Source organism: Montipora foliosa, chromosome 5 (assembly GCF_036669935.1).
Source record: "Montipora foliosa isolate CH-2021 chromosome 5, ASM3666993v2, whole genome shotgun sequence".
In the NCBI taxonomy this organism is placed as follows: domain Eukaryota; kingdom Metazoa; phylum Cnidaria; class Anthozoa; order Scleractinia; family Acroporidae; genus Montipora; species Montipora foliosa.
In genome coordinates, this window is record NC_090873.1 from 21,923,256 (window position 1) to 21,938,255 (window position 15,000).

The window sequence follows — 15,000 nt, forward strand, 5'->3', positions numbered from 1 at the left end:
GGAATGACCGTTGATAAAACTCAAGCCAAACCAGGGAAGAGCCTTGTGTCCGGGAATTCCGGAAAATCTGCCTTTTCCGTGCATGCCGAAAAGTTATTCACACGACAGGTAAACTATTTTGGTGATTACGGAAATGGCGGATTTCACGGATTTGTTGGAGACATGAATATTTAATGATTAAACTTGTAGTAACGACTGACTGCTGTCTGTCACAAACTTTTACTTGACCACGGAAAATACGGATTTCACGCATTTCCCGGATATATGAATATTTAATGTTATTCCATGTTAATCTATTATAATATAATATATAAAATTCTTGTCTTTTTTTCTGTAAGTATATATATATACCTGTGGTGTGAATAACTTTTCGGCATGCACGGAAAAGGCGGATTATCCGGATTTCCCGGACACAAGGCTCTTCCTTAATGCCATTCCTTAATGCCTTTAATTTCGTTCATTATTATTATTATTATTATTATTATTATTATTATTATTATTATTATTATTATTATTATTATTATTATTATCATTATTATTATTATTATTATTTGATTTCATTCTAAGAACTTTTCGGCATTCATGGAAAAGGCGGTTTATCCGGATTTCCCAGACAAGGCTCCTCTCTGGTTCAGCTTCAGTTTTATCAGCGGTCATTCCTTAATGCCTTTGATTTCATTCATTATTATTATTATTATTATTATTATTATTATTATTATTATTATTATTATTATTATTAGGCTCTTCCCTGGTTCGACTTGAGTTTTATCAGCGGTCATTCCTTAATAACATTGATTTCAGTTCAAAGACTTTTTGGCACGCACGGAAAACGCGGATTTTCCGGATTTTCCGGGCACAAGTTTCTTTCCTTGTTCGGCTTGAGTTTTATCAGCATTCAAGCCTTCATGTCGTTGATTTTAGTCAAACAGCTTTTCGGCATGCGCGGAAAACGCGGATTTTCCTGATTTCCCGGGTACAAGTTTCTGCCCTGTTTCGGCTTGAGTTTTATCAGCAGTCAAGCTTTCATGTCATTGATTTTAGTCAAACAGCTTTTCGGCATGCGCAGAAAACGTGGATTTTCCTTATTTCCCGGCGACAAGGCTCTTCCTTGGTTCGACTTTAGTTTTATCAGTGGTCATTCCTTAAGGTCATTGATTTCATTCCAATAACTCTTTGGCATGCACAGAAAACGCGGATTTTCTGGATTTCCAGGCAACGTGCTGCTTCACTCGTTTAGCTTAACAACAGTACTAGTGAAGCAGAAATACACTAGATTTTAGTCAAACATTTTTTTAACATACGCAGAAAAAGACGGTTTTTGCGGAAACAGTTATTTTTTAAGTTGCTTGGTAGGACGAATAGTGTAACTCGCTTGTTTTGGAATTTTAATTGATCACAGAAAGTTTGCTCTTTTGCATCGATGTCGTGTTCGTTGCCAGAAACCTAATAAATTTTCAATATCCAGTAAAACGTTGCTAAGATTACAAGCATGTGTCACTGAGCCTGATCTCAGTGACGTGAACAAAGGAGGAGTCCAATTTCAGTTGCTCGTTTAATTTCAACAGGTTAAAACCGAAGTACATTTTAAGTTGTGTTTCCTATTAAAGCTGCCGCGAAACATTTGGAGTTCAGAGTTCCTTTTTCCTTCTCTTTGAAACTCGAAACTCACTGAAGTGACTTTGGCTTAACACGACCCTTTTGATCAGATTCTGAAAGAACACTCAAATTCTTTGCCGCGCCTTACTAGTCTTTCAGCCAATAGTCCCCGAACGTTTTTCATTTGGCAGAAACCTAAGTTCGGCCCTCTTCTTCAAAGAATCGGCCAACCTGCCTTTTTCAAAACGAAAATCTGGGTCTCTCAAAATAGCAGTCCATTGTCCAAATCCGTGCTTATCGATACCCCTCTTTAAAAAATCGTCTTCGTCTGTCGTAAATCTCAACGGTCGACGTTGATGGCCCTGGCTAAATAAACGATTTGAGTAGGGCGGAGTATCGATTTTGGGCCGCGCGTGTTCTGATCGTGCACATTCAATGGCTGGCTCAAAAGTGGCTGTGGAACCTGAGCTGCCAAATCTAGTGTTTACTTCGATTTCCACCTCTGAGCCTTTATTCCCCTGTAACTTTTGAAGACACTCGTAGGCCTTTACAACAACTTCGCGCGATCGCCGCTTCTGATAGTGCACTTTGGCAACGACAGAGCTATGCCTTTGGTCTTCAGACAATAATTGGTGCTCTTTGTCGTTAAGCGCTTCAAGACTTTGCGTCTCGTCGATTTGGTGACAACGCGTGGGGTGAATGTATTTGCCAATAGCGTCAAACACGAATTTGCTTATCTCGTTGCCCAATTTATTGTGTTGGCTTCCGTTTTTGGTGACCAAAACAAACTCGCACTAGGGTTTGAGCAAAGGCCTCACGAGATTAATGTAGCCGTCGAGGATTTGCATGCCGTTTTAAAGGTTTTCTGATCGATGAAACCCCGGTTCGCCTTTGCTGCCTTTACCATGTCAACTGTGAGATATTGACAAGTCATGGGACGCGATCCTCTCACTTTGATGAACAAGTAGGTGGCAAAAAATTTTGTTGCAAATGTCAGGTCCGAGGGATTCACTTGCCCGGGGTCATTTTGACACGTTTTCACGGTTTGTTCGTAGCGAGGCAAGTGAAAAGACATGTCTTCTAACAGCTCTCCATGCTTTCCCAGTGGCCCCTGGCCTCTAATGATTCGACATCGAGATCTTGCGTCCATTGTAATCTCATCATCTTCGACACTGTCTTGCACGTTCTTTTGATGTACAATTCCGTGGCAGACAATTTTCTAAGAACTCCATCCGATGCACCGTTGACTTTTCCGAAGTTGATCAACTCCGAAATGGCATCTATGTAACCCAATCTCCCGCCATGTCCGAGCTTGCACTCCTCTTCTAAATAGTCAATAAACTTAAACAACAGGCTTGGAGAGCACAGGCTAAAATCCATTACTTCGAAATTTAATTCCTCCTCCTCTTCGCAGCAAAACTTGAGAAATTTCAAGCATCTATTGACAATTTGCTGAGCGGGACGATCTTTCTTGTAACCGCCGCCACTGCCAGCAAGCCAACTCGTAAATTGCTCGCCAATTTGACTGGAAGATGAGAAGACGGCATTGATCTAGTGCCGGGTTTTGAACGTGTAGACGATACATCATCAACAACTGTACTCGAGGCGCACGATTTCGTTGGCACTTTTGAAGAGTTTGCGGCAAGCTTCAAGTCTATGCGGGGTTTTTCGTCGAAATAAAATAACCAACTATGCTTCTTGTTGAAGTGTTTTCTACACCCGCGTTGGCTTTGAAATCCTTCATGTTCGCACAGATGGATCGGGCAATGGTACAAACTGTCGACATCGTCTTTTTCTAGGTGGAGACGTTTTGCTTTAGGCAATGCACCATCGATATTAGACCACTCAATCTTGTTTGCTTTACTCATTTTTCTTAGTGAGAGGAAATGAATGTATTTAAAAGAGCGCGTTCGTTTGTCTCATTCAACAAAGGCCGATATTATAACAACGGAACTAACCAATCGGAACCAGCAAGAGACGTGTTGCCCATAAATTGGCAAAAAGTTTTGGATTATTGTCATTTCAGTTACTCCTTCATTGCACGCATTATTATGACATACATATTAGTAAGGTTACAAACGCGATTCAACGGTAACAGCTAAAAAGGGAACAATTGTTCCTTAGGAACAGCCGAGAAAAGGACAGAAATTGAGCAATGCAAGCGAAGCGCTGCGAAAACATACAATGTACAACAAACGTTGCTCTTGTCGCAAAACGAAACGATAAAGCCTTTTGGCAAATCACGAGTACGAACAAATGCTCTTCAAATAATGACAAAGGATTAACGCGTTATTGGTACAATTTGATTTTAAATCAAAGATAAAGGACCAATTTGTTCCGCTCGTAATTCGGAACTCGGAACAATTGGTTCCACTTTAACACTAAAGGACCATTTTGTTCCGTATTTTTATAAAAGAAACACGTTCCCATGTTATCAAAAGGAACACAATTTTAGGAACAATAGTTCTCGAATCGTACATTAAGGTCCAATCTGTTCCGCTTGGAATTCGGAACTCGGAACAATTGGTTCTAATTTAACACTAAACGACCATTTTGTTCCGTATTTTTTATAAAAAACACGTTGCCATGTTATGAAAAGGAAAACATTTTTAGGAACAATAGTTACCAAACCGCACCTAAAGAACTAAATTGTTCCGCTCGGAACAATTGGTTCCCATGTGATAGAAAGGAACACAATTTTAGGAACAATAGTTCTCGAATCATCCATTAAGGTCCAGTCTGTCCCGCTCGGAATTCGGAACTAAATATCATGACAGCAATTTCTTTTGCGGTATCATCGGTAGCTTTAAATCACGTTAAATGAAATTTAAGAAAGAGGAAGTATAACAAAGGTCGAGTTCGTAAAAGCAACAACGGTTTTGGAATCAAAACCAGCAAATCGTAAAATAAAGGCAAAGTCAGCGAGCCCGCCAAATGCTCATATCATGCATGCTCTAAAAAACGAGCTGAAGCAAAACTATATTTTAAAAAAAAGACAAATTACTTCATAGTTGGTATTCTCATATACATTTTTTTGCCATTCCTTGCAAGGTATAAGAAGCAATTATAAACATCATATATGCTAATTAAGTTAACTATATACATGTATCAACAAAATTAACGCAGCTTTTAAACAATTATTAATGTTATGCGGAAAGATTTTTTACTTATGGTGTCTATAGACACAGAACGCCTGTGTGTGCAAGCACAGAAAGCGTTTCAAAATATGTGTTATGCATTTGAAGTCAATTTTTTCTTTTTTCAGCATTTCTTGATTATATTAATGATACAAGTACTTACAGGAATTGTAGCTGGGTATTGTTGTCAAACACACCTGCGGGCAGTTTGTTCAGCTGGTTGTCATATAGGTACCTACAAACAAATCAGAACATTAAGGCTTTCATACGCTTGCCGACAGAATAAACTTTATTATGAGAACTACGACCACTCCAGGCAAACCTATCAAAGTCTTAGGAGAGCTCAGTCTCTCCAGACATTATTTGGACCCTTCTAAACTGTGGTGAGAGGGGAAAAGTGTTGAAAGCCAATTAGCGTAGACGGGTTAGGTTTAGAGGACTGCATGTGTTTCATACTAAATATGGCATCAAATTAAAATTGTTTGACAGGAACGTGATATCATAGCAAAAGATTCTTAATTAGCAATAATGAAATGAATAAACATGTTTCGATTGTGATATTAATTCTGTTATTTGTAATGTGTCTTGACAAAATGGTACACGACTCTTTGAAAGCGTACATCCTATATTTGCTCAACGATAAAAGATAAAAAAGGCTTAGAGCTAACAGGTGTATCGCCTGCAACCATTTTCCGAGTTGAATAGCTGGGTTTTCTTTTGTAAGACAAAAAATCAGCAGGATCCAACTGGATCATGGTTCTTTGTGAAATCAATCCGAACTTTTGTTCTGGCAAGTTGATAGAAACGAGAAGACTCAAAAATGGCGATTTTAGCAAACAGAACTGTGTCCTATACTAAATGAATATTTTTCGTGTATAGACAACGAATGAAAAAGGGGGTTTTCTCTTCTAACGATATATTGAACAGATAACTGTTTCGCACAAAATCAGAACAGAAGAAACAAAAATTTTCAGGTTTCTTCCCAAAATACTCTTGTTGCTTTATGAATGCGATGATCTCTTTCACCGAGACCAAAATACGCCTTACTTTAAATAGATGTTTGTTTACCAGTTTCATTACTTGGACTCCTTCAATTTGACTACTGTCTGTTTTCTATTATGTGGTCTCATCGATCAGTAGTCCATGCAGAAGATTACGCCAAGCCAACCACATTGCTGAAGAAAAGGCCAGGCCACAACACTGGGAACTCTATGCCCAAATCTATTTGAATAGTTTGTGGAATCTCTAACGTCCCACAGCGTTTCAAGGATTAAGGGTTGTGAGGCGGGGCTTACCGTTTATAGTCCTTTTACGAGAAAAATTGAGAGTCTAACCATTTGCATGAAAAATTTCATGTATTTGTTATATCATAAACATTTCTTTGATTAGGATAGGCGAAGGGCGTATTCCTGGGCCCATGTTGCCCTCGCAGTGATTTGGGAGGAAATAACCCTTTCATGAATTGACATTTGCGTTTACGAAAAAAACGTCAAATAACAAGTCTAGCCTGTACACACATTAAGTAATATGTTCTGTAAAGGCATAGTAAAATTAACTCCAATTTGAAACTAAACCTTCAATTGAAATGGATTTTTCAGTTCTTTTTTGTTTCAGTGATTCCAAAATATTAGGCAATATGAAAAAAAGAATAAATATCATGAGAGCAATTTCTTTTGCGGTATCATCGGTAGCTTTAAATCACGTTAAATGGTATTTAAGAAAGAGGAAGTATAACAAAGGTCGAGTTGGCAAAAGCAAGAACGGTTTTGGAATCAAAACCAGCAAATCGTAAAATGAAGGCAAAGTCAGCGAGCCCGCGAAATGCTCATATCATGCATGCTCCAAAAAACGAGCTGAAGCAAAACTATGTTAAAAAAAAAAAGACAAATTACTTCATAGTTGGTATTCTCATATTGCCATTCCTTGCAAGGTATAACAAGCAATTGTAAACATCATATGCGCTAATTAAGTTAACTATATACATGTATCAACAAAATTAACACAGCTTTTAAATAATTATTAATGTTATGCGAAAAGATTTTTTAATTATGGTGTCTATAGACAGAACGTATGCGTGTACAAGCACAGAAAGCGTTTTAAAATATGTGTTACGCATTTGAAGTCATTTTTTTTCTTTTTCAGCATTTCCTGATTATATCAATGATAGAAGTACTTACAGGAGCTGTAGCTGGGTATTGCTATCAAACACACCTCCGGGAAGTTTGTTCAGCTGGTTGTCATATAGGAACCTACAATCAAATCAGAACATTAAGGCTTTCATAGGCTTGCCAACAGAATAAACTTTATTATGAGAACTACAAACCTATCAAAGTCTTAGGAGAGCTCAGTCTCTCCAGACATTATTTGGACCCTTCTAAACTGTAGTGAGAGGGGAAAAGTGTTGAAAGTCAATTAGCGTAGACGGTTGTGGTTGAGAGGACTGCATGTTTTTCATACTAAATATGGCATCAAATTAAAATTGTTTGACAGGAACGTGATATCATAGCAAAAGATTCTTCATTTGCAATAACGAAATGAATAAACGTGTTTCGATTGTGATATTAATTCTGTTATTTTTAATGTGTCTTGACAAAATGGTAGACGACTCTTTGAAAGCGTACATCCATTCAGAAGATTACGCCAAGCCAACCATATTGCTGAAGAAAAGGCCAGGCCGCAACACTGGGAACTCTATGCCCTAAATGATTTGAATAGTTTGTGGAATCTCTAACGTCCCACAGCGTTTCAATAACAGGGGTTGTGATGCGGGGCCTACGGTTTATAGTCCTTTTACGAGAAAAATTGAAAGTCTAACCATTTGCTTGAAAAATTTCATGTATTTGTTATATCATAAACATTTCTTTGATTAGGATAGACGAAGGGCGTATTCCTGGGCCCATGTTGCCCCCGCAGTGATTTGGGAGGAAGTAACCCTTTTATGAATTGACATTTGCATCTACGAAAAAAACGTCAAATAACAAGTCTAGCCTGTACACACATTAAGTAATATGTTCTGTAAAGGCATACTAAAGTTAACTCCAATTTGAAACTAAACCTTCAATTGAAATGGATTTTTCAGTTCTTTTTTGTTTCAGTGATTCCAAAATATTAGGCAAAATGAAAAAAAGAATAAATATCATGAGAGTAATTTCTTTCGCGGTATCATCGGTACCTTGAAATCACGTTAAATGGTATTTAAGAAAGAGGAAGTATAACAAAGGTCTAGTTAGTAAAAGCAAGAACGGTTTTGGAATCAAAACCAGCAAATTGTAAGATAAAGGCAAAGTCAGCGAGCCATCCAAATGCTCCTATCGTGCATGCTCTAAAAAACAAGCAGAAGCAAAACTATATTTTAAAAAGAAAGACAAATTACTTCATAGTTGGTTTTCTTATACGTTTTTTGCCATTCTTTGCAAGGTATAAGAAGCAATGATAAACATCGCATGCGCTAATTAAGTTAAACATGTATCAACAAAGTTAAGACAGCTTTAAACAATTATTAATGTTGTGCACGTGAAGTCATTTGTTTCCTTTTTTTCCAGCATTTCTTGATTACATTAATTATAGAAGTACTTACAGGTTCTTTAGCTGGGTATTTTTATCAAACACACCTCCGGGCAGTTTGTTCAGCTGGTTGCCACTCAAGGACCTACCAACAAATCAGAACCTTAAGGCTTTCATACGCTTACTAGCAGAATAAACTTAAATATGAGAAGTACGACCACTCCAGGAAAACCTATTAAAGTGTTAGGAGAGCTCAGTCTCTCCAGGCATTATTTCGACCCTTCTGGACTGTGGTGAGAGGGAAAAAGTGTTGAAAGCCAATTAGCGTAGACGGGTGAGGTTGAGAGGACTGCATGTATTTCATAGTAAATATCACATGAAATTAAAATTGTTTGACAGGAACGTGATATCATAGCAAAAGATTCTTAATTAGTAACAATTAAATGAATAAACTTGTTTCAATTGTTATATCAATTCTGACAATTGTAGTGTGTCTTGACAAAATGGTAGACGATTCTTTGAAAGCATACATCCTATAGTTGCTCAAGGATAAAAGATAGAAAAGGCTCAGAGCTAACAGGTGTATCGCCTGCAACCATTTTCCGAGTTGAATAGCTGGGTTTTCTTTTGTAAGATAGAAAACTCGGAAGAGTAAGATTAATGCCAGGGTGAAGAGGATGTTACTCCAACTGGATCAAGGTTCTTTGCGAAACCAATCCGAACTTTTGTTCTGGCAAGTTGATAGATGCCAGAAGACTCAAAAATGGCGATTTTAGCAAACAGAACAGTGTGTCCCATAAACAGATATTTTTCGTGTATAGACAACGAATGAAAAAGGGGGTTTACTCCTCTAACGATATTGAACAGATACCTGTTTGGTAAAAAGATCAGAACAGGAGAACCAAATAATTTATGGAGAACTTGGCAGGTCTGGCAAAAGCTCCCCTAGGGTAAATTTGGCGGATGAAGATAGAGGAATTGGGTAAAAGGTTCGCGTCAAAATGTCAAGAAAGGGACCGCAGCGAAAGGGGGCACGTACAATGACACTGCAATTCAAGGCGGGGACCCCTGCCGGTGTCAAAACGTGTTACAGAAGATAAATTAGAGCTGATCAGAACGGAAGAACCAACGATACTTGATGCCGCATAACCTATGACAGCCGCCCCCTTTCGTCAGAATTCCTGTGTTTCAAGTCGCTGATCTGCAATGAGGCAAACATCGTCGCCGTTGAACTGTTATCCTCTCCGATGTTGAATTTTCATTGACCTGGGTGTAAACATTCCCTCCTGTTGAGGCAGAAAGAAAACAGTACTTTCTCCGCAATGGAGCCTTTCAGGAATGCGCATGTGAGGAAACAGACCCTGGTATTCACTCCCTTGAACCTCAGATCCAACCACTCCGTGACCTGCTGTCAGCAGAGGAATGAGAAGCCAGACCAGTTTAAGGAAGGCCAGTACAGCTACCTAACTAACTTATGAAACCCTTGAAACTAAAAGGTTCTTCTACCTAGCAGGACCGGCAATTTGTTTGTATGGCTTTGACCATTTTAGAAAGAAAACTTCGCAAAACAAGGGGCGAGGAAATGAATATTCATATTGCTTTTTTTTTTGTTTGATACTCTAAGATGGTCCTGCTGAATTTTCATGGAATTCCGACCAGTAGAAATAGTATAATTTTCCCCTTTCCTGCAGCCAACCCCCAAACCTCTGAGATTAAATACAAATTTGCCGTTGCAAATTTCCAGCGAGGATTGAGATGGCTAATTTTAAACTTCCCGCAAGTGTTGTAATTAATTCATAGTCCTGCCCCTACAAACAATTTTGCACACGTCATATATTAAGGAGCTATTGAAAGGTAGTGCTACCCAGAGAGGTGTGACTTTTATTTGTCACACTTCGGTGACATGAATACTTTTTTAAGTGCCTTCAAACTATTTTACTTATAATAAACACGACCCGACGATACTAAATCTTTAAAATGCTTTGTTCATACCAAAGCATTGGCATTGTAATGAGCATCTACTGATGCGGGCAACTCTAAAGCTTTACCGCACTGATCTGATCATTTTTGATGAGAAGAGACGCTTCTCTACGCTTCTCCGCGCTTCGCTAGTAGCTCTTCCTTTTGAAATGTCTTCTTTGAAAGAAATGCAGAACATTGATCGGGAGCTCTTTTCAGAGCTCGTAGAATCCCCGATCAAACCTGCATACCTACACATGTCTACAGCCGGGCCGTCGAGGAGTGAATGGACTGAGTTAATATCCTCACGCATAAACGAAACGAGAATGTGCTGTTGAGAAGGTAAGCATGAAAGGCAAAACAGAACAAGTGATCGAAAGACCAAGACTGAATTAGTTCAATTTAAATAATTTCACAACAAAGCAGATGCTTCCAAGGAGGCTTCAGCTCGCGGTTAGAGCATGAGTCGTCAGTGTTTACTTCCTGCTCTTACCGCCTTGTAAAAATGAAAATTATGTTAACTGCTTTGCAAAACTGAAATCGGTTAACTGGGCAAAGTAGGTTAAATGAAAATTCTGAACATTTAACTGCTTCTGGTTGGCTCCAAAGTGCATGTAAATCAAAGAACCCAAGCCACTCAGTTGTCAGCACCGCTTAAAAACCGTGTTTCCTAAGTTTTGAAGGTCCCATGACTATTAGAAATTGCGATGATGTAGAAATATTGCGTTTGCAAACTCGAAATTTCGAGTTTACAAACTCTAAAATTTACGTTTACAATCCGGGTTTTGTAGGGAGATTTCCAAAAAGACAAACACGTATGAAAGACGAAATCTCCTGTGTGCATAAGTTGCGAAATCAACCATATCAAAGTGACTCGCCTCATTTGTTTGTATGTGTCTTTAAATAAACCGATGCTTCCGTCTCCTTGGCTTGAAACACTATCAAGTCATTATCAAACCAAAGCCAAAGCGTTAAAGTGATACTCTAATATCTTCTTTTCCTGTGTGGTGATACTTATAATTTAGTGATAAAAATAAGCCATACAAAATCATGACGTTTCGACCTGTCCAAGGTCATCTTCAAGTATGAATAAAAACGCCAGATTAGCATGAATAAATTGCTCAGAGTTAAAATGTCGCGAATGCTATAGTGTATAAGGTAAACGAAATGTAGAAGTGATCCTCACATTTAACTGGACGATAGATAGATAGATATAGATAGATAGATAGATAGCTAGCTAGATAGATAGATAGATAGATAGATAGATAGATAGATAGATAGATCGTTTCCCGTACGTCCCGGTTTCTTTAGTGTTTTCGTTGCTGATAGGCACGTATTATATGCCGAAAAGTTATTAGACTGAAATCAATGGGATTAAGGATTCACTGCTAATAAAACTCAAGTCGAACCAGGGAACAGCCTTGTCGCCGAGAAATCCGGAAAATGCGTGTTTACCGTGCATGCCTCAAAAGGATTGGAATGAAATCAATGACATTAAGGAATGATATATACACATGAAACATGACCGCTGATAAAACTCAAGCCGAACCAGGCAAGAAGCTTGTGTCCGGGAAGTCCGGAAAATCCGCGTTTTCCGTGCATGCCAAAAAAGTGATTGCACTGAAATCAATGGAATTAAGGATTAACTGCTGATAAAACTCAAGTCGAACCAGGGAAGAGCCTTCTCACCGAGAAATCCGGAAAATCCGCGTTTACCGTGCATGCCGAATAATGATTGGAATGACATCAATGGCATTAAGGAATGACCGCTGATAATACTCAAGCCGAACCAGGGAAAAGCCTTGTGTCCGGAAAATCCGGAAAATCTGCGTTTTCCGGGCATGCCGAAAAGTTCTTAGAATGAAATCAAATAATAATAATAATAATAATAATAATAATAATAATAATAATAATAATAATAATAATAAGGATACGAAAGGATATGAAAGAAAGGATACGAAAGTCTGGGAAAAACTGCACAAAACTTAAGGGATAAATTAGCACATCTAGAAAAAACTTGTAAGGTGAGTGCAGTACGCATAACAAATGAACTACAAGAACAAAGAGAAACCAGTGAACAAAGACCAAACAATAGACTGGACAATTGAAGATCTTAGTTGGATTGTACAAATAACGCGAGCAGCCAAGTGTATCTATGATGACATTGTGAAAGACATGGGGATTATGAATAAGCGAGATGTAAACACCTTTGTTAAAAAGAAAAGCTACATCAAGAAAATAGACATAGATCGACTACAATACGTTGCAAAATCGCTCATCAAAACAAGCCCGTTAATTGACCCACTCCAGTACCTTTGGGAATACAACTGTTCAATTTACTCTGTTGTAAAAGCATGGAAATCAATTCACACCAAAGAAAGGAACGAGGATAAAGAAAGAAAAAGTTGTGGGAAACCGCGATGGATGATTAACATGGAAAGAAAAATGAACAATCTGCGAAAACATACCTCTCAGATATGCGAAGAGCTGAAGAGGATACGTGACAATTGTGAACTTACGCCAAATATGAAGAAAAATCAATTCTGGATGATCAAAGAAATTAAAGGAAGAATAACCATCGCAAGCTTGACAATCTTAAAGGAAAGGAAGATTAATGCCATTCGAGCCCTGAAAAGACAGAAAGAAAGAAAGAAGACAGCTCATGAAAGATTCAAGACCAACCAGTGGTTTGATGTAGATGAAGGTTCGTTCTACAGCCATTTAAACAACATTATCAAATCAACAGAAGCAAACCATCACCCACAGTATACTGGTAAAGAAAAGCCACCCTCAACTAGTCAAGATGCTACCCCCGCAACAATAACAAGAGAAGAATTCGAACGATTCTGGAGACCAATATGGGAGAGTGCAAGCGAAGTACCTATTGAAGCAGATTGGATAAAGGATATTGAAACTGCCCTTAAACAGCACATTACCTACCCAAGCGGACCTATAACGATAACTAAAGAAATAATCACCAACAGTATTAAAAACAAGAGAAATTGGTCTTCGCCAGGTAAAGATAAAATCACCAACTATTGGATAAAGAAAATGGATACCTTTCATGGAGACATCGCAACAGCACTGAACATTATACTTACAGAGAGACTAGGGATACCAGCTTGGCTTACCGTAGGAAGAAGTGTTATGATTCCGAAGAAGGACAACCCATCCGCTCCTGACCACTGTCCAATAACCTGTTTAAACACCTTGTACAAGCTCATCACGTCAGTGATTGACCATCAACTACAGCTACACGAGGACAAGAACAATCTAATGCAAATCGATCAAAGAGGAGGCAAAGCAAAATCAATGGGCACCATAGATAATCTGCTGATTAATAAGATGATATTAGAAGACGCCCACTTCCACAAGAAAAACCTATCCTGCACTTGGGTAGACGTAAAAAAGGCATTCGATTCCGTCTCACACCAGTGGATTATCAAAACCCTTGAAATGCATGGCATAAATGCAGACCTCATACATCTTATTAAATCTATTATGAAAACATGGAACATCAATCTGGGAGTAACCACTAACAAGGTCAAAGAAATCATTGGCCCCATCAAGGTCAACAGGGGAATTCTACGAGGAGACTCTTTTTGTGTACGGCTTTTTACTCTATCACTTAACCCAATTGCATGGTACCTTAGGAGCACAGAAGGATATAAACTATCACATGCCCCAGACAGAAAAATCACCCACGCCCTTTTTGTTGATGATTTGAAAACTTATCATCGATCTGAACAAAAGGCAGTAACTGTGACAAGCAAGCTGAAGAAGATCTTTGCAGACATTGGCTTAGAATGGGGAATTAACAAGTGCGCTGCAATACATATGAAACGAGGAAAACTGGCACCCAACGACAGCACCTCAGAAATGCCTGTAAGTAACGACTGCTCCATCCCAGTGATAGGCAGCGAAGATCATTACAAATTCTTAGGAAAGTACCAGAATACTCAGCATCTAGAGGATGAAGTTACTGAAGAGGCTTCCAATCAGTACGAGAATCGGCTTTGGGCAGTTTGGACTTCTCCATTGTCAATACCACGAAAAGTTCGTGCAACCAATGTTTATGCCGTACCTGTCTTACAGTACTATATATGGACCACCGATTGGTGTCTTAGTCACCTCAAAGAACTCGACAGGCTAACAAGGAAAGTGATCAATGACTGTAGTGGAAAGCATAAGCATGAATCAACACCATTGCTTTACTTACAGCCACAACAAGGAGGGAAAGGATTAGTGGAATTAGAAACATTGTACAAGAACACCAAGTTAAAAATAGCGAACTACATTAACAACTCAAAAGACCAGCATATCAAACTCGTAAAGTCATTCCAGCTGAAAAAAGAACAAAGCCATTTAAGATCTATATTTAAAGATGCCAAGAAGTACGCAGAAGAACTGAACATAGAGTGTGATTTTGAAAACGGAAAAACAATCTTGAGAAACGGCGACAAAGAAATGCGCGTAAGCGGTAAGGAACCATACAAAGTAAAGAGCATTATATATAAGGCGAACTCCGACAGGCACATGAGAGATACACAGAGACAGCCCTGGGTTGGGAAATTTGTGACTCAACAATGGAATGATCCCCAAATATCAAATAATTCATATGGCATCTTTAAACAGTGGAAGAACATTCCAGACATTGTAATGTCAATCGACACAAGTATCAGGCAACAACTCCTAAACACCAAGACCTACAGATCCCAGAAGTTGCACGAAGAAGTAGAACTGTCCTGCCGACTCTATTCTGAGAAACAGGAGAGTGTATCACACGTACTTTGTGGCTGCTCAC

General features: G+C 38.6%; 2 protein-coding genes across 2 annotated transcripts in view; one reads left to right on the top strand and one right to left on the bottom strand.

The window, feature by feature from the left end:
- LOC138002433 (leucine-rich repeat-containing protein 15-like) overlaps nucleotides 1-10,243 on the bottom strand; it is a 37,193-nt gene extending 26,950 nt beyond the window's left edge. Inside the window, exons 1-4 of the mRNA XM_068848473.1 lie at nucleotides 10,230-10,243; nucleotides 8,311-8,382; nucleotides 6,911-6,982; nucleotides 4,897-4,968 (exon numbers count right to left, since the gene is read on the bottom strand). Coding sequence (XP_068704574.1) covers nucleotides 4,897-4,968; nucleotides 6,911-6,982; nucleotides 8,311-8,382; nucleotides 10,230-10,243 — 230 coding nt within the window. The remainder of the gene's footprint in view (nucleotides 1-4,896; nucleotides 4,969-6,910; nucleotides 6,983-8,310; nucleotides 8,383-10,229) is intronic.
- Nucleotides 10,244-12,242: 1,999 nt separating this feature from the next.
- LOC138002434 (uncharacterized) overlaps nucleotides 12,243-15,000 on the top strand; it is a 3,300-nt gene continuing 542 nt past the window's right edge. The window contains exon 1 of the mRNA XM_068848474.1: nucleotides 12,243-15,000. This exon is cut by the window's right edge and continues 542 nt beyond it. Coding sequence (XP_068704575.1) covers nucleotides 12,243-15,000 — 2,758 coding nt within the window.